Source organism: Megascapheus bottae, chromosome 26, assembly GCF_031878675.1.
Source record: "Megascapheus bottae isolate mThoBot1 chromosome 26, mThoBot2.hap1, whole genome shotgun sequence".
Taxonomy (NCBI): domain Eukaryota; kingdom Metazoa; phylum Chordata; class Mammalia; order Rodentia; family Geomyidae; genus Megascapheus; species Megascapheus bottae.
This window is the reverse complement of record NC_143534.1, coordinates 1,755,336-1,774,497: the sequence shown is the minus strand read 5'-3', so window position 1 is coordinate 1,774,497 and position 19,162 is coordinate 1,755,336. Positions and strand designations below refer to the sequence as shown.

At 48.5% G+C, this 19,162-nt stretch overlaps 1 protein-coding gene across 1 annotated transcript; it reads left to right on the top strand.

Annotated features, from left to right (window-relative positions):
• The first annotated feature begins 460 nt into the window (after positions 1-460).
• On the top strand, positions 461-19,149 carry B3galnt2 (beta-1,3-N-acetylgalactosaminyltransferase 2). Its single transcript, XM_090318763.1, has 12 exons — positions 461-581; positions 7,227-7,374; positions 8,330-8,430; positions 8,646-8,842; positions 10,448-10,543; positions 11,711-11,821; positions 13,769-13,847; positions 15,163-15,346; positions 16,052-16,177; positions 16,901-17,060; positions 17,454-17,510; positions 18,068-19,149. The coding sequence occupies exons 1-12, from the start codon at positions 461-463 to the stop codon at positions 18,197-18,199; spliced, it is 1,512 nt and encodes a 503-aa protein (XP_090174889.1). The 3' UTR covers positions 18,200-19,149.
• The last annotated feature ends 13 nt before the right edge of the window (positions 19,150-19,162 follow it).

The following is a 19,162-nucleotide window of genomic DNA, read 5'->3' as shown; positions in this document are numbered from 1 at the left end:
CTCCGTGTGTGCCTCGCGCGCTTTACCCTGAGCGGCCGCCGCGTGACTCTCGGCGCGGGGCACCCTGGGAGGTGTGGTTTTCAGCAATAGGTTTCGTGGGTGCGCCCCCCGCCTGGGCCCCACGCGGGACTCCAGCTCCCGGCCCGCCGAGGGTCTGGGCGGGGCCTCGAGCTGAGGGGCGGGGCGAGGGGGCGCCGAGTGGGCGGGGTCTCGGGGGGCGGGACCTGGGCCTCCGGGCCGCACAGCCGCCGCCGCCGCCGCCGCCGCCGCCCGCGTTCTGAGGGAGGCGAGGCGCCGGCCGACGGCGCGGGTCGCCCTGGGCGCGAGCGAGGCGGCGTGGTCGCGCGGGCGGCGGCGCCGCGGGTCGGGCTCGGCGTCCGCAGCCCCCTCGCTCTCGGCGGGGACGCAGCCCGGCCCGGCGAGCGGCGGGGGCGCGAGGGGGAGCCGGCGGGGGCGGCCAATGCGAAACTGGCTGGTGCTGCTGTGCCCGTGCGTGCTCGGGGCCGCGCTGCACCTCTGGCTGCGGCTGCGCTCGCCGCCGCCGCCGCCGCCCGCGCGCGCCTCGGGGGCCGGCCCGGCAGGTGAGCGCTCGGGGCGGCGGGGGGCGCGGGCGGCGCGGGCCCTGCGGGGAGCCCCGCGCGCGGGCGACCGCGGGGGCGGCGGGGCGGCGAGCGGAGCGGCGGGAGCCGCGCTTTGTTCCGGGCGCTCCGCCCCGCGGCCCTGCCCGGCGCCCGCGGCCGCCCCTCTCGCCCTTCGGTAGGGCGGCTTGTCCGAGGACCGAGCGAACTGAGCGAGCGGCTCTTCCCGCGCCGGGCCCGGCGGCCCCTCGAGGGCCGGACCGCGGTTTCCGCGTCGCGGCGTGGAGCCGCCGTCTGGCGAGGCCCCTCCGCCTTCCCTGCCGGACGAGCTGAGAGCGCGTGCGCGGCTCTGGCAGGATGGCTCGGTGGTGTCACCTGTGCGCGGGGACAGCGCCGCGCGGAGCACGCGCGTGTCGTGTGGTGAGCCTGCTGGAATCTGCTTGAGGGCGAACGTGAGGACGGCTTGGATCTCAGCAGATCCGACGGGGCCGGGACCGGCCCGCCGCCTTCCAGCGGGCGTCACGACGCCGTCCTTAGTGCGCGGGCCTGGCTAGCCTGAGGAGTAAGACCAGTGTTCGTGCTGAAATCCGCTCCGAGCTCTAACACCCCGCCCCTCTCGGCGCCTTGTGATGGCAGGAGTTTTCCAGAGGGCTGTCCTTATGTTCAAAGTGTTTGGATACTTTTAGACTTTGACCCTCTGTGTCCAAGCTGGAGAGAGAAAAATTCAAGACTTTGCCAAGTATTCTTGCCTCGAATGAACACTTTTAAGATTCATCTTTATTCTCTCTCCTGCCTCTGTCCCTTTTCAGTCCTCTTAAGTCGTTTGTGTCTTCTGAGAGCGAGATTTACCTTCCCTGAATATTAAAGAGGTCTTTTGACTGGCGGTGGACTCAGCAAACACTGGAGAGCTTTTCTGGGTCTGCTCCTCTTGTAGGTATGGATTGGAGTAGTAAGAAAAAGTGGCTGTGGATGCAGTTTGCCATTTAGAAGAGAAGTTGGAAAAAAATGGCACATAAAGAACATGATTAGTATACAGCAAAGAAATAGAAATCCACTTGTCAAGGAGAGCAGTGGGTTTCTCTTCTAAACCAAGATCAGGGAAGGCCACCGTGGAGAGGTGGCAGCTGAGCAGGGATCAGAGGAATAACTGAGTCATGTTAGTACCAGGATTAGTAACGCTACCAATTTAGGGACATGCCTTAAACAGCTGAAACCAGTGGGGAGGGCAGCCAGTAAGGAGCAAGGTCCTGTGAGATCCAGAACCCCTTGGGGAGGAGAGTAGAAAATGGAGGAACAGCCTCTGAGCCAGGGAATGTACATAGAGCACAACATACTGGTTTGGGGTCATGCCTTGGAAAAATGATGCATACAGAAAAAGGTTTCTCTGTGTAGAATGTTTAGAAAGGAAGCTGAAGTTTACAAGGAGATGACCACTTCTGTTCAGCAGTTCTTGAAGCACTTGGAAATTGTAATATCCCAGCTATTTCGGGGGACCTAAATCCTCCTAGCAATAGAGTCACCAGCACTCAGTGAACAGAGCTAGGAGTCATTTTAATAGCAGGGTAGGAACTGCGCTCCACTTTTGGACTGATAAAGAGCAGTCCAGAGCTTCAGTGGGCTGAGCTTTTAAAGGTAAACACATAGGTGGCCATCACTGTACGCTGCCACTTGCTGCCCACAGTCGGTAACCACACTCAGGTGCTAGAGAAGGTTAAGCATTTGCACAAAAACAAAATTAGGCAGCTAAGCTTGACTGGTTGTTATAGTACTGTAGGGCCAGGAGGACCCAGAGAAACTGAGCCTTGCTTTGCAATTTTTCCTAGAGCTGATTCTTCCAAGATGAGGCCTTGATTCTGTATGCTAGTGTATCTTGTACTTTATTTCCCCTGTTTACAAGATTATCTTCTTGTAGGGCTATTGTGAAGATATGAGTAATAAAAACACCCAGAACAGTGCCTGGCTCGTAGAAAACCCTCTGGAAGTTGTAGAGAGAAGTGATAGTATGCCTATGCCAGTGTGGTAGGTGGCAGGTGTCCCAGTGTGATTGTGTACCATAAGGACTGTCGTTATCCATGGTAGGCTCTGTGTTTCCCTCGGAATCTCTGCTGCTTGTCATTGGGGATGTCTAAGAGCACACCGCAGTGGAGTTTGAAGACCTCTTTTTATTTTAATGATCAGCTTTGAAGTCCACTCCCCTCAGACTTTTTTGTTGTTGTTTTTGGTACCAAATTTCTTTATTTGAAAGAATGGTACAAATTAAAATAACTTAGGATGTAGGAGGTTCTGGTACAACTTACAGAAAATGTGATGGTGAGAGGCTGGGAGTGTGGCCTAGTCGTGGAGTGCTTGCCTATCACATGCATGAAGACCTGGGTTCGATTCCTTGGTATCACATACATAGAAGACAGAAAGTGAAAAAAAGAACAGGTAATGGTAACCCCAACATGCATGCACTGCCTCTGTGACCAGAAGTCACTTGTTGCTTTGGGGTATCAGTCCAAGGCTTAGCTCTTCTCACTGTCTATATCTCCCAGACTGGGCTTGTCAGAGAAATGCTCTGCTGATTCAGGGGCTGCCATCTTGGGCATGTGGGCATGGGAATGTGGTCACCCACTTCTTTTTTTTTTTTTTTCCACTCCTGGGCTTTGAACTCAGGGCCTGAGCACTGTCCTTGAGCTTTCTCAAGGCTAGAGCTCTACCACTTGAGCCACAGCACCACTTCCATCGTTTTTCTATGTATGTGATACTGAGGCATTGAACCTGGGTTGAGGGTGGCCTCCGTGTCCTGGTTCTGGCTCACCTGTGACAGAGGTGTGGTTGTCATGGCGGCAGTTAGGAGAGATCTGGGAGCTCTGTGACCCTGGAGTGGCTGGGGAGCCGGGGCCGTCTGAGGGGGTGTTCTGAGGAGGCTGTGGAGAGGTGGTGGGACGTTGGTGGCTCCTAATGGTGGGGGGGGGTAGGGGGGACTGTGGCTCAAGTGGTGGAGCTCAGGTATTGAGAAAAGCCCAAGGACAATACTCAGGCCCTGAGTTCAAGCCCCAGGACTAGGTGGAGGGAGGGTTTTATGGATTTTAGTGCCCAGGTTGGCTTTGAACTATGATCCTCAGATCTCAGCCTCCTGAGTAGCCACTGTGCCAGGCTGAAGTTTTTTTTTAACAAAAGAGTAACTATCCTTTCAGAGCATTTTCTTAAGTACATTATATTAAATGAGTATTTGAGAAAAATGATTTAACTTTTTTTTTTTTTTTTTCCCAGTCCTGGGCTTAGGCTCAGGGCCTGAGCACTGTCCCAGGATTTTCTCAAGGCTAGGGCTCTACCACTTGAGCCACAGCACCACTTCTGGCTTTTTGCTATGTATGTGGTACCGAGGAATCGAACCCGGGCAAGCACTCTACCACTAGGCCAAACTCCCGGCCTTGATTTAACATTTTGAAAGTGTTACTGAAGTATCATTCACATTCATTTCATGTGTGACCTATGCACCTTGATGTATTTTCACAAGTTGAACAGCCACAGCTAAGCAGTACTAAATGTTTAAGAAAATCCTCTTGCTCCCCTGAGGTTCAGATCCCTACAGGATGGCCTTGTCATCTGCTTTCCTTAATATGACATAGAATAATTGTTAAGGCGATGTTGACAACATTTTTGTGGTCGATGTGTACATTTCTGCAGCATGTAGTTTTTCACTGCTGAGATCTCAGTGTACCAGTGATTACTGCTTTGGAGCAAGTTCTTGGACAAGGACTTTCTGACTTAGCTTCTACCATGCTAAGGTGTTACATGTGTATTACATAGCCCGTGTGCCCTATGGAGGATTGCACAAACTCCCTTCTGCAGCAGAGAAGGGGAGGGCAGCCTTTTCCTCCAAATCACTGGCAGTGTTTCCTTAAGGTAACTGACATTTGGTTCTTAACACTTAAGACATTTGCCAGTTTGAACATAGGACAACACTGGCTTATTAAAATTCAAGCTAGATTTCTAGTGAAGAAGATATTTTTGTGAGTTGTTAGCTACCTTCTTTTGTGAGTTCCAATTGAATCCTTTTGTCTGGTGTTTATTTTCTAGGTTTTGTTTTGTTTGCTTGCTTGCTTTCCTTATTTCCAGACCCACATTCAAAATAGGTTTTCTGTGCTTGGATCATATAGCAAAGACCTTAGCTAGTAGGAAGGGTTTGGAACTTGAGCAGCAGTCTTGTAAGCACCCACATGGGATTTGATACTGTGTAAGACATTTTGTGCCTTGGTTGGGCTGGTGTAAGTGTAAACCTTAGGATTTTCCTGTGACTTTCTCTGTACTTATAATTTTTAGAAAAATCTTGTTCAGCAGTAACATGGAAGAATTAGAAACAGTTCAAGTATTCTGTACTGTCAGGTATTTGAAGTAAAGCAGCAGCTGGAATTTGTGCTGAGGAAAGGATAGATTGGGGAATTTCTCTGGAGATTTGACTCATAAAGAAAAGGTGAAGTTAGGTTCCATGCACTCTGTTCTAAAAAAAAAATTGCTTTAGCTAGCATCAGAAGCAAGTTGCTAACTATTGGGCACTCAGGGGAAGGAACAGTCTTGAAAAAGGTTTTGTATGGCAGCCTTGTGTGGCATCAGGTAAATGAGGCGTGCAGATTAAATGTGGTTTTTGCCCTTTCATAGCTTCTAGTCTTCTGAGAAAACATTTTGAAACAGATGAAACAGAACATTTAAAGCTTCTGTCAGTTTTCTGATTAAGAAACTGAGGTGCATAGGGTTTATTTAAGTAACTTCTTCCTGAGGCTGTACATCATGTGACTCAGAACTGGTCACACCCTTCTGTGACTTAGACAGCGGTTGAGGTGGTTCTATGGAAGGTGACCTGTGGCTGTCTTTTTACACGAGCATTTCAAAGCTATTCCACCTGGAGCCATATTTACACCTAGTTTTGGCAGTAGGTGCACAGCTTTTACTGAGAAACTATGTTTCTGGGCCATGAATTAGAAAAATTAATGTATGAACCAGTATCTTCACTAATCTGCTTATTACTGATTCGTAAAGATCCGAATCTCTGCTAACCAACAATAAGCTTATAGCTTTAGATGTGTCTATTGTCCATTGTTGTGTATGTTATTGTGGAAAGTAACATTCATACAAAAATTCCTATGCTAATAATTATTCTACTGTCTCTAAATTGTCCTGATAGGATCTGTTGCCTGGTTTTTGTTTTAATTGGGCCTTTGAAAGTTATCAATATGTTCTTGTTATATTTTAGACTAAATATCTACATCCTGTAACATCTAACAACATTACATGTAGTAAAGATGCCTGGTTTTGATAATTTATTCTTGAAAACATTTTTGATCATTTTCTACCACTAGAGCTTGACTTTAAAACTAGTTTTGAAAAGTGAGGGCAGGATATCTTCTCGTCTCTCTTCTTTCTAAGAGCAAATTTTAGGCATGAAAATGCAATCCTGCCCATTAGGCCTTCTAACTGTTAAAAAACAAAACAAAACTATTTCCATCATATGTTAACTGTTTTTTTTTTAAACTAAGAAATGTTGCTTCCTTTTCATTCTTCAGAATATTTAGTATGAAATAAAAATCTTATTGTCTGTAGAATTACTGACAGAAATAAGAACGCCTGGATTTCAGCAGTGGAAGCCTTCAGCTTCATCTTTCCAACTTAACTTTATTAGATGAACGTAGGTCTTTGCACAGCACTTTTTTTTTTTTTTCCTGTAGTTACTTTTCAGTTAAAGTCTTACCTTTCTTGCCTAGCTGCTCTGGGCTGTGCTACTTTATCCCTGGGATAGCAGATATAACAGACTGTGCTCAGCTTTTTTTTTCCCCCTTTGTTTTTTTCACTTAGGTGGGGGTCTCACTAGTTTTTTTGTTCAGACCATCTTTGAATCTTGATTTTTCCCAGTCTCCACTTTCCAAGTACCTAAGGATTACAAGAATGAGCCACTATGTCTGGCTTAAAAGGATTCTTTATTTTGGTATTTTTTCTTAGCTGGTCTACCTCAGCTTTTCACTTGAAGCTGGCATTCTAGCACTTGAACCATGCTTTCACATCCAGCTCTTTGCTAGTTTTTTTTTTCCCCCGTCGGTCATGGGGCTTGAACTCTGGGCCTGGTGTTGTCCCTGAGCTCTTCAGTGCCAGGCTACCGCCCTACCCCTGGAGCTACCATCTTTGCTCGTTATTGAAGATGAGTCTCTCAGATTTTTCTACCCAGGCTGGCTCTGCTTGGAGATGATCAGATACCAGCCTCCTGAATAACTAGTATGGACACATCCAATAATGCGTGGCCCAAGGAGAACATTTGATTTCCTAAACTATCATGTTGCACCAGGCCTGAGCTCTTGTGCTCAAGTGAGGTCTCTATGCCTCCTGCACAGCTTCATTTCTATCTTTTTGGGGGTTAATTGGAGATGAGCCTCACCGCCTTTCCTAACTGGGCTGGCTCCAAACTGTGATCCTCAGATCACAGCCTCCTGTGTAGCTAGAATTACAAACATGAGCAGGAAAGGTGTTTTTTTTTTTTCCTTTTTACGCTTTGATCTACGTTTCATCTGTATTTTCTACAAGTATAAGCATGTTTTATTTGTAATAACATTTTATGTTACCTATTGAACTTACAGTATTGAGACATGACTGACTTGTACTGTTGCTTGTTTGTAGCTCTGTCGGCCTCGTTTCCTCAGTGGAAATCTAGTCACTACGATGTGGTAGTTGGTGTGTTGTCTGCTCGTCACAACCATGAACTACGAAATGTGATAAGAAACACCTGGTTGAAGCATTTGACACAGCATCCAGTGTTGAGTCAACGGTAGGTTTTCTAATTATTTGCTTGCCTGCATTGAGAAGTCAACAACAACAAAAAACTTAACTTGAAGACCAGATGTTAATTTAGATACATGTGCTCCTTCTAGGAGAAAATGTGTTCTTTTGCTGTGTTTTGGACACATAGCGTACTGGTTTGTTTTTGCTTTGCTTTGGCCCAGAGATGAGGTTCACTGCTTTGGTTTTGTGATATTTTGGTTGTGTGAGCCACCATGGTCCAGCCTGCCAGGCTTTCTGGGCCCTCTGGAGTTCTGGGCGTCTCCGCTGTCGCTCAGGAGCCAGGGCCTGACTCTGTTCTTGGCATGCTGATCGACTTCTGAGTCTGGAGAGCAGCTGGGGTAGAGAAGCATGGGAGCTGTGCGTGTTGTTACATGAGATACTGAGGTGATGCGCAGAGTAGCAGCTGGGATGTTTAAAACAGCACTTTACCGGCGAGTAGACGAGGCAGATGATAGTCGTCACCCGTGAGTGTGTGTAGATGTCCTGTTTGGCTCCCAGCACCATTCCCCTCCAGACCTTAGTGCAGGATTGCATTGGTAACAGAGTCGTTACATAGCAAGTGAAAGCCACAGACCCACCAGTGCTGCCAGGATCAGCGCCCTGTAGTCCTTCCCATCTCAGGAAAGCTCTGCTTCCACCAGCCGCCCAGCCCAGAAGCCCTGCTTCTGGCTTGGCTGCTCTTGCTTTCCCATCCACCAGCAATACCTTCTCATGCTGCGGATGGCTTTTGAGAGTTGCCTCCACTCTGCTTTTAGATGACCCACGTATTTGGTAGGAGCTGCCCATGCATTTGTCTTTGCTTGAATGCAGCATTGCATAAGGGGCTCACAGGAGTCATTTCTAGTTGGTGGTTTGTTCCCGGGTATCTGAGCCTCGGGGCAGATGTCGAGGTGAGCCTGGGGGCCGTTGAGTAGCAGGTGCTAACCGCAGCCCTCTCTCAGAGTGCTCGTGAAGTTCATCATTGGCGCTCGCGGCTGTGAGGTGCCCGTGGAAGACAGGGAGGACCCCTACTCCTGCCGCCTGCTCAACATCACACACCCAGGTAGGCCGTCCCCTTCCCAATAGCCCCCCTAGACCCGCGAGGCCTGTGGAAAAACAAAACAAAAGTCATGGCAAAAGCAAACAATATATAATATGTTTGGGTTTTGTTTCTTAGAATTACAAGTTTGTGTTGGGCACCGATGGCTCAGGCCTTGTGTTCACTTTACAAGGTAATGTTTATTCCATTTGTAAAACTCATTCTTGCAACATCCTTAGTTTTGAATCAGGAAATTGAGGCATTTGGCCTGTCTGAAGACGCCTCGTCAGGGCTGTCTGAGGACCGTGTCGTCAGCGTGAGCTTCCGCGTTCTCTACCCCATCGTCATCACCAGTCTCGGCGTGTTCTATGACGCCGCCGCTGACCTGGGCTTTCAGAGGAACATCACGGTCAAGCTCTATCAGGCGGAGCAGGAGGTAGGCGCACACTGCCTGGAGCAGGGTTTCTTTCCCTGGTCTCCCTCGTAAGAACCTAACTTGATCTTGGGATGTACAACCAAGAGGAACACTGCAGACTTCTCTGAGGTCGGGGGACTGCCCATCTTCCCGTATTGACTGCATTGGAGAAACATTCATTCTAATGCTGGATTAGGGAGAGACTTCTGTGAGTAAATGTGTTACATAGAGAGAGAGAAGAAGAAAGGTTGGACTAGGTTAGAAATTTCCAACCTAAAGATTCCTTGAGCCTCAGAAATTTTAGAAGTTAGTGGTGGAGCCAAGCGTGGTGGCTATGATCATAGCTGCTTAGGGAACCTGAGGCAGGAGTAGTGAGTTCAAGGCCAGCTAGGCTACATATGAAGACCCCATCTCAAAAAAAAAAACAAGATTGGTAATGGTTGTTAACACTTTGGGACTATGTGGTGGTCTCTCCTAGCTCTAGGAAGCTATCATACAAGGCCAGCAGCTGCTTCAGCTCTTTTCTATAGAAAGGGGATGGAGAGTACCATTGCAGAGCTCTGGAGATTGCCCTGTGCCAGTGGTTCACGCCTGCAGTCCTAGCTACTCAGGAGGCTGAGACCTGGAGGATTTGGTTTGAAGCTAGCCTGCCCAGAAAAGTGTGACACTCCATTGTCAGTTAACCAGCAAAAGGCTGAATTGGAGGCACGGGCTCAAATGGTTTGATCAAGCCAAGCAAAGAGATCGAGGTCCTGAATTCAAGCCCCCCTACCAGCACAAAAAAGGAAACATTGGAACTCTGAGCTCTTAGAAGCCCAGCTTTGTTTCCTGTCTCTGTATTTTCTTCAGAGGGCTCTTGGTTAGAGGGGGGTCCTGAGCACGTTGTTTTTTCTAGGGATCTGTGTTCTTGGGGTTTATTTCTACCCCTTTGGAGGTATCCACACCACAGTGTATTGACTTAATCTAAACTCTCATTTCCCTTAGCATCTTACATTTCAAAGTTTTGTTTTTTTAGGTTTTGTGGATTATGTGAATTATGTTCATTGTTTGAGAACTTTATGCAAATTTTAATAATTTAAAAACAATGATTATCTAGGCTCCCATGGCTCATGAGACTTTTTTTTTGTTTGTTTGTTTGGGTTTTTTTTTTTTGGTTTTGTTTTGTTTTTTTTGCCAGTCCTGGGCTTGGGCTCAGGGCTTGAACACTGTCCTTGGGTTTTCTCAAGGCTAGAGCTCTACCACTTGAGCCTCAGCACCACTTCTGGCTTTTTTTTTCTACGTACGTGGTACCGAAGAATCGAACCCGGGTCTTTGTGCATGCTAGGCAAGCACTCTACCACTAGGCCAAACTCCCGGCCATGAGACTGTGATCTCTAATTAACCACCAGAAAAACGGAAGTGGCGCTGTGGCTCAAGTGGTAGGGCGGTAGCCTTGAACTGAAGAGCAAAGGGACAACACCCAGGCCCAGAGTTCGAGTCCTACAACCAACAAAAACAAAACAGTGATTGCACCAGATAGCCTGAAAGTTACAGAAACCACAGTATAGCAGTGCTAGCTAAAGCTGTGTGGGTTTTGCTGACTGAACTGTGTGCCCTCCGTGTTACATGGGCTGTCTCCTTGTTCAGGAGCCTCTCTTTGTTGCTCGCTTCAGTCCTCCGAGCTGTGGTGTTCAGGTGAACAAGCTGTGGTATAAGCCTGTGGAGCAGTTCATCTTACCCGAGGTGAGCGGGGTGGGTGCAGCGAGGCCCGCTGTGGTCCTTCGCAGGGTGGGCGTGCTTTCAGAGCGGGGCCCTGGGTGCCTTGCTGTGTCGTGATGTCACCCATCTGTTGCCTGGTGTCTTTGTGATACTTTTCCATAGTCACTATTTTTCCTTGTGTGCACACATACCTTTGTGTGAGTACTTCTGTTTTTATAAGACTCAGGTTTGACTTCAGGTTCATGCATGTACTGGCCACTGAGGTGAAGCGCAGACACAGTGACCCATTGAAGGGTATGCACAGGGAAGGTCTGATATGTTGGTGAGCCTTTATTTCTTCTGAGCAGACACTGCACTGTGTGCATGCTTGCTAACTGTCCAAAGGTCAGGAAGGGACCACATGGCCAGGCCTTTCCCGAGGCTCCACTGTGCTCAGGAGCCTCGTAGGTGTGTTAGCTGAGGGCAGATGTGTGGCTTGCATTGGAACGCCAGCATAATGGGGGAAGAAGCTTGAGGGTTGCTTTTCTGATGAATTTGGATTCTTGAAGTTTTGTTTTTCTGGTGGAAAGTTCAAATGCTTGAAAGGAAGTTTATAGCCAAATTAGTGGGTGTCATGCCTGTAGTCTCTGATGGTCCGGAGGCGAAGATCATGATTGTGATTTGAGGTCAGTACAGATAAAAAGTTGACGAGGCCCCTTACCAACAAAACAGCTGGATATGGTGGTACATGTTTTGGTAACCTCTGTGTGGGAGTCTGTAGGTACAGTGACTGTAGTCCAGGGCTAGTGGAAGCACAAATTCAAAACCATGTCGGAAAAAATAAAAGCAAAGAGAGTTGGTGTGGGTCAAGTGGTAGAACAGGGACTCATTAGTCCCTGCTCCTGCAAAACAGAGAATTACTAGGGGGAAATCGGCGTTTACACCACATTGAAGCTTGGCACTCAACCAGGTGTCAAAGGTAACATTGGAGTGGCTTGTGACACCAAGGAGAGGAGCCTGGCTGGGGTACTAATGCCTGGCATTGGAGTGTGCACATAGCCCTGGTCTCTTTGGATTCACTCCTATGTGTGCAACGATGCCCACATATACCTAGCAGTGACATAGAGCTGTGGTGTGCCCTCGCCTAAATGCTTACTAAAACCTAAGTGGCAAGAATAAGCACATTGACCTCTATTCTTCCTTACTCCGAAGAGTTTTGAAGGCACAATTGTGTGGGAGAGCCAAGACCTCCATGGCCTCGTCTCAAGAAACCTTCATCGCGTGGCAGTGAACGACGGAGGGGGCGTCCTGCGAGTCCTCCCGGTAAGCTGCCCTCCCTCGTCTCGCACCTGCGGTGACCCAGGCAGCAGCGGACTGTGGGGCCTCCCTGGTTGTGTAGACTTCCGTAACAGCACCTGCTCAGCAGTCCCCAGAATACCTGCTTCTCTCCATGAGAGCACAGTGCTCATGGACACAAACACTATGTTCCGTGCCTGGCGTCCTGCGACACAGGCTGCTGAGAGCTGAAGGATGAGAGTCAGAGCCAGTCTGTGGCAAAATCTCCAAACAAACACTACAGAAGCCCGAAGAGAAGCTGAAGCTCACGTGGTAGAGTGCTAACCATGAGCCAAAAAGCCCAGGGACAGCGCCTAGGCCCTGAGTTCAAGCCCCAGGATAATCAGTAGGGCTCCTTTGAACTGTTTAGAGCAGACCATTGATTTAAAAGGCCTTTACTCTGCATGGCCATTTAATTTTTTTTTTGTTTTTGTTTTTTGTTTTTTGCCAGTCCTGTGCTTCAGCTCAGGGCCTGAGCACTGTCCTTGGACTTTCTCAAGGTTAGAGCTCTACCACTCGAGCCTCAGCACCACTTCTGGCTTTTTTCTATGTATGTGGTACCAAGGAATCGAACCCGGGTCTTCGTGCATGCTAGGCAAGCACTTTAACCACTAAGCCAAACTCCCGGCCCTTAATTTTTTTTTTAACTGATAAGTTACTTAAAATTTTTTTACTGGGGGGGCCGGGAGTGTGGCCTAGTGGTTAAAGTGCTTGCCTAGCATGCATGAAGACCCAGGTTCGATTCCTTGGTACCACACACATAGAAAAAAGCCGGACGTGGTGCTGAGGCTCGAGTGTAGAGCTCTAACCTTGAGAAAGTCCAAGGACAGTGCTCAGGCCCTGAGCTCAAGCCCAGGACTGGCAAAAAAAAAAACCAAAACCAAAACTGACCAGGTGCCGTGGCTCTCACCTGTCATCCTGCTACTCAGGAGGCTGAGATCTGAGGATCACAGTTCAAAGCCAGCCCAGGCACTAAAGAACGTGAGATTCTTATCTCCAATTAACCACTAGAAAACCAGAAGTGGGGCTGTGGCTCAAGGAGTAGGGTGGTAGTCTTGAGCTGAAGAGCTCAGGGATAGCGCCCAGGCCCAGAGTTCAAGCCTCATGACTGACCCCCCCCCCAAAAAAAAAAAAAGTTTTCTTTTTGTTTATGTGGTTCCAAGGAATTGAACCCGGAGCCTCATGCACACTAGGCAAGCACTCTATCACTAAGCCACATTCCCAGATCTGTCGCTTAATTTTAAATGTTCTGTATCTCTTTGTAGCCAGAACTTTCAGTCTATTAAAAATCCAAGGTGGGCTGTGCACAAGTGGCTCACAAGCCTGTTATCCTAGCTATTCAGGAGGCTGAGAACTGAGGATCTAGGTTCAAAGCCAGCCCATGAGACTCTTCAGTTAACCACCAGAAAACCAGAAGTGGTGCTGTGGCTCAGGTGGTAGTGTGCTAGACTTGAGCCAAAGCAGCTCAGGGAGTCCAGGAGCGCCGCCTAGTGGTAGAGTGCTTGCCTGGCTTAGACCGAAGCCCTGGGTTCAATTCCTCAGGACTACATGCACAGAAAAAGTCAGAAGTGGTGCTGTGGCTCAAGCGGAACAGCACTGGCCGTCAGCACAAAAAGGCTCAGGGACAGTGCCTAGGCCTTGAGTTCAAGGGCCACAAGCAAAAAACCCCAAACAAACCAGGATGGTAATAACCCTTTTCAGTTGACTATCAAGTTGATGGCTTGGGGTGAGGTGAACTGGTACGCACTACTGTGTAGCTGAGCACAGAGCACAGGCCTCACTGGTCTGCACACAGCCGGCTTCCGAGTGACCTTGTCTGTAGCAGTTCAGCTGAAGGGCTGGCTGCTGGGCTCTTCTCCATGGATGTGCTTAGGGCAGTCGTGGCTCTTCTCAAGGCAGCTTTCCAAGTTTAACCGGTACTCTACTTCTTCCCAGGCTGCAGAGGGCACACTGCCTCCCGAGTTCCTTGAAGGTGTGGCGGGAGTTGCGGGTGGCTTTATCTACACAATTCAGGGTAAGTTGGCTACCGGAGAAGCACTGTGAAGCTCACGTACCTAATTTGACTTTGTCCTTTCACATAAAAGATAATCTGGGGCTGGGAGCGTGGCTTAGTGGTAGAGTGCTTGCCTAGCATATATGAAGATCTGGGTTCCATTCTTTGGTACCACATATGTAGAAAATGGAAGTGGTGCTGTGGCTCAAGTGGTAGGGCTCTGGCCTTGAGAAAGCCCAAGGACAGTGCACAGGCCCTGAGTTCAAACCCCAGGACTACCCCTCCCCCCAAAAAAAAATCTGTTATCTAAAAATGTAGTTGTGAGCCACCCACCAGTGCCTGGCCCCAACTTTAATCCTAGCTACACAGGAGGCTGAGCTCTAAGGATCCTGGTTCAAAGCCAGCTGGAGCAGGAAAGTTTGTGAGACTCTCATCTCCAATTAACTACCAGAACATTGGAAGTGGTGCTTATAGCACAAAGTGGTAGAGTGCTAGCCTTGAGCAAAAGAATTCAGGGACAGTGCCCAGACCCCGAGTTTAAGCCGTATGACTACCACCATCAACAACAAAAATTGGGGGGCCAGGAGTGTGGCCTAGTGGTAGAGTGCTTGCCTAGCATGCACGAAGATCCAGGTTCGATTTCTTGGTACCACATACGTAAGGAAAAAAACGCTGGAAGTGGTGCTGCAGCTCAAGTGGTGGAGCTCTAGCCTTGAGAAAGCCCATGGACGGTGCTCAGGCCCTGATTTCAAGGCCCAGGACTGGCAAAAAAAAATTGGGCTGGAGGTATGGCTCAAGTGTTAGAGCATTTGCCTAGCCCTGAGTTAAAAACCCAGAACTGCCAAAATAATAATAAATGAAAAATACAAAAATAGCATAGCATTAGTATATACTTTTAATCTTAGCACTTGGGACACTGATGCATAAGGAACAGAAATTCTAGGCTAACTTGAATTATTTAAGACCAATTTGTGTGTGTACACATATCACTAGTGCTTCTTGAACTCTGGGCTTGGGCACTGTCCCTGAGCTCTTCAGCTCAAGGCTACCACCCTGCCCCTTGAGCCACAGCCCTACTTCTCATTTTCTAGTGATTAGTCGGAGATAAGAGTATCATGTTCTTTATGCCCAGGCTGGCTTTGAACCTAGATCCTCCAATCTCAGCCTCCTGAGTAGCTAGGATGACAGGCGTGAGCCTCCTTGCCTGGCCCCTTCCTTATTCTGAATAAGCTTACTGCTGTGAAGACTTCTGTGGGAAGAGAAACGTTGTTTACATTGTAAACGGGGGTCCCAGGTTGGCTGGAGCTGTGGCTCCAGCTTGAGCTTTTCTTTTCAGAAGGGGATGCTCTGTTACGCAGCCTTCACTCTCGGCCTCAGAGACTTAAGGACCACACAAGCAGTCTCCGAGAGGAAGATGCCTTGCTGCAGGAGGAGAGTCGTATCTATGATGACATTGTCTTTGTGGATGTTGTTGACACTTACCGAAACGTTCCTGCAAAACTACTGAACTTCTACCGATGGTGGGTTGTGAAATAGTTCATTGTTCTCAGACCTGTCCTTTGAGAAGTCAGAACTTCCACTGCTATACCCTGGCTCCTGTATTTGCCTCAAGCTATTAGAACTATACTTGAAAACATGGGTTTAATGGTACTCTTGCTGTTCTTTGACTTGTGGCTTTAAAACCCAACAATTCAGGCAGGGTAGAGGCAATTCTAGGTTTCTAGTCTGCCTCTTCACTTGGGAGCCTGGCACTGTACTGCTGAGCCATACCTCCAGATCTGGCTTTCACTGGTTATTTGTAGGGTAGGGGCTTGTTTCCTGCCCAGGTGCACTCTACTGTGTGTGACTTTCCACAGTGGAGAGTCTCGTAGACTGTTTTGGCATGGGCTGGCGTGTGGATTGCCCGGTCTCCACCGCAAGTAGATGGGATTCTGTGTGACACCCTCGTGGTGGTGGTGGTGGTGGTGGTGGTGGTGGTGGTGGTGGTGTGACTGTGCCTATGTGCCAGTTCTCAACACTGGAGGGCAGCGATGAGAGCTGCCCGGACATGGGCCTGCCGTGAGCGGCAACTGTGGTCCAGTCTTTGCCCTTCATCAGCTGCTGGTTGTCAGTGTTAGGAGATGCTGGCACACGCACAGGTGACCCGTGTGGCCCAGCATTGGCGCTAGTGATGGGCACACTGCCGGTCACCTCGTTTCCTGACCTACCTACCCTCCTGCCGACAGGACTGTGGAGAGCACCAGCTTTGCTTTGCTGCTGAAGACAGATGATGACTGTTACATAGACTTAGAAGCTGTGTCTAATAGAATTGCCCAGAAGAATCTGGAGGGGCCAAATGTTTGGTGGGGAAAGTAAGTGAAATGTGATTGGCAGTTGGCATTTGTGTAGCTGGTGAAATGTAACCTAAGGTGAAATATGAAGACTGCTTTTTGTTTTGACAGTCCTAGGGCTTGAACTCAGGGACTAGGCACTGTCCTTGGATACATTTTGCTCAGTGCTAGCGCTCTGCCACTTGAGCCACAGTGCCACTTCTGGCTTTTTCTGTGTATGTGGTACTGAGGAATTGAACCCAGGGCTTCGTGTATGTCAGGTATATTACTAGGCCACACCCCTGGTACACCCTGCTCCCCCCCTATTTTTTAAAAAACATGTAGCTAAGATGTGGGATTTCCTGTGAGAGTTCTGGCCCCCTATCCTCTCACTCTTAGGGAATTTTTTCAATGAAAAGTATTTGAAAAGCCTCAGGCTGATGGCATGATGGAGGGAAAGCTCCGGCTTTTACCCTTGTGCCTTCCAGGGCACCTGGAAGCTACCCTGAGGTATGAGTACTGGGCTACTTACAGAGTCCAAAGGAGGATTAGTGCTTTCATGGGCGGGGGGTGTCTTGGTTTTAGTATACAGCAAAATACATTTTGTAAATGAGATGGCTTACCATACTTACCCTATATATAAAATACTGCCTTAGATCATTTTTTTCTCATTCTTCTCCCTGTCCTGCAAGTGTTTTCCTTTGTAGCGATAACAGGAATGCAGTCTGCTGTGGCAGGATGCAAGTGACACTGTTGAAATCTTAGTTTCAGGTTGAACTGGGCAGTGGATCGAACGGGGAAGTGGCAGGAGCTGGAGTATCCCAGCCCCGCTTACCCTGCCTTTGCCTGCGGTTCAGGGTATGTGATCTCCAGGGACATTGTCGACTGGCTGGCAGGCAACTCAGGGAGGCTAAAGACCTACCAGGTAACAGAGGGTTTCTTCCCAAAGTCACTCCTTAAAGGTTGTGGACCATGTCAGCCCATCTGAGCTGTCTTCAGTTTACAAGTGCAGTGCATGTAGAAATGCTGACATTTGTTGCCAGGTGTTGTGATGAGTTCCTCCTGGTTACACAGATTTACATCTGCCAGCCAGCGAGGGAAGGGCCGTCTCTGCTGTGTCACCCTCGCCTACCTGGCTGGGTAGATTTTTTTGTCAGATGTCACTAGGAGTTACTTGTGTATCAGTGACCTTTGGCCCTTCATGTTGGAATAACAGCACGAGTGGAAAAATAATTTATTTGGGAGTAGTATAGGTCTACCTTTATCTTTATAAGTGATGTTCAAAGTCTGCCTGTACCCATTGGGGTTTCCTGTACAGGGCGAAGATGTAAGCATGGGCATCTGGATGGCAGCCATAGGACCAAAGCGACACCAGGTAAGGAAGCCTGAGGTAGGGCCTGGGGGCCGAGACCTAGTTAGTGGGAGAGAGGCGGGCAGGGAGGGGGCAGGCTGGCAGGCTTCTATAGCATGCACGTTTCCCAGAGCTTTGGTGAGTTCTAAGTGTGAGCCAAAAGGAATGCTGTGAGTAACAGCTGTGGAGTTGGTGAGAAATTCTGCCGGCAGTCAAGCAGCATCTGCTCGCGTGAGTGCTGGTTTGTGGTACTCCTGACTAATCTCATGCTTCTCCATCCTGAGTTCACTTGAGGGAGTGTGCACTGCTGAGCCAGCAAAGGGACTAGCATGGAAAGAGCGAGCCCTGGGAGGAAAGCTCCTGGTCCTGCTGGCTCCCAGCAACTTCTCACAGCTAAGAGAAAGCTCACGAGTTCTCACACCCGGGTTTTCATTTGCTAGTCCTTTTTTTCTGAGAACTGGAGGGGTAATGCTGGGCTTGGTGAAGTTCTGCAGTGTGTGCTGTTGGCGTCAGGTGTCTGGGCGCACAGGCTGTGGCTGTGTGTCTCCCCCCCACGTTAACAGCTTACTGACTCTCCCCAGGACAGCCTGTGGCTGTGTGAGAAGACGTGTGAGACGGGCATGCTGTCTTCCCCTCAGTATTCCCCGCGGGAGCTGAGGGCACTGTGGGAGCTGCGGGAGCTGTGCGGCGACCCCTGCCAGTGTGGCGCCTGACTGCCATGAGTCCGCAGGCCGGGCCTAACGACTGGGACAGACCGATTGTGAGCTTCAAGTCAGAGGGAAAAGCCCAACGCCCGGCAATAGAAAATAGTCTTCCTAGATGGTCCTTGGCTGGCACTTTAACCTGTAAGCAGTGTCTTAATGTTTGCACAAACCTCCTTAATGTCAACTCATACTGTAGCATAAGAAAAGTTTTTACTTATATATTGAAAGATTTGAAAAATACCAAAATTTTTTTTTATAAAAAGAAATATTTCTAAGTCCTAATGCACTGTTAGTTATCCATCATTATTATTTTTGGTTAAAACATGGCCTAGTTCAGAAATTTTTAATAGGAACTCAGTTTGAATCTCAACTTGGGTTGTAAAAATAGCTGTGTGTAACTAATTAGGACAAGTGCAGGCTTAAAACATTCAACTCAAAAAAGCACTGTGTGACCATGGATGTGAGCAGTGGTCACTTATACCAAAGCCTGAGGTTGCTGGAAGTGTCAGACTCAGAGGAGCTGACCCAGTGGGCAACTTGACCTTGAACGTCTTTAAAACCAGGGTCCAGAACTAAGGGTGACGTTGGTTCCTTTTCACTTTTTGTAAGATACACTAAATCCAAGTTTCTTTCTGCCACTTAACACAGGCCCTGAAAATCATAGGTTAGCACTTGTATTGAACACTGACTTGTTTGTGAATGTGGACGGAACACCTCTCAGGGTTTAGTGCCATGGAGATTTCTAAATGGCTGACGCTTCCCCCCTATTGTTGCCTAATAATGGTCTAGAAATGATTGAATATAATCATGTAGATTTGAATCAGGTAATAATCTGTAGAAAACTTAAGCTTAGGTATATCTATGAGGCAAAGGCTATGACTAATATTGTAAGTACTCTTAAAAATAGAGAACTTGTCTCCCCAGTAACCAGTCAAATGTATTATTGATACCTTAGAAGAGGAATTACATTGA

Bases quoted from the DNA above. Each gene is read 5' to 3' on its own strand.
- B3galnt2 (XM_090318763.1), top strand. From the start codon at position 461: ATGCGAAACTGGCTGGTGCTGCTGTGCCCGTGCGTGCTCGGGGCCGCG. The intron at 7,375-8,329 runs GTAGGTTTTCTA...GCCCTCTCTCAG, and splicing joins CATCCAGTGTTGAGTCAACG to AGTGCTCGTGAAGTTCATCA. The intron at 11,822-13,768 runs GTAAGCTGCCCT...ACTTCTTCCCAG, and splicing joins GCGTCCTGCGAGTCCTCCCG to GCTGCAGAGGGCACACTGCC.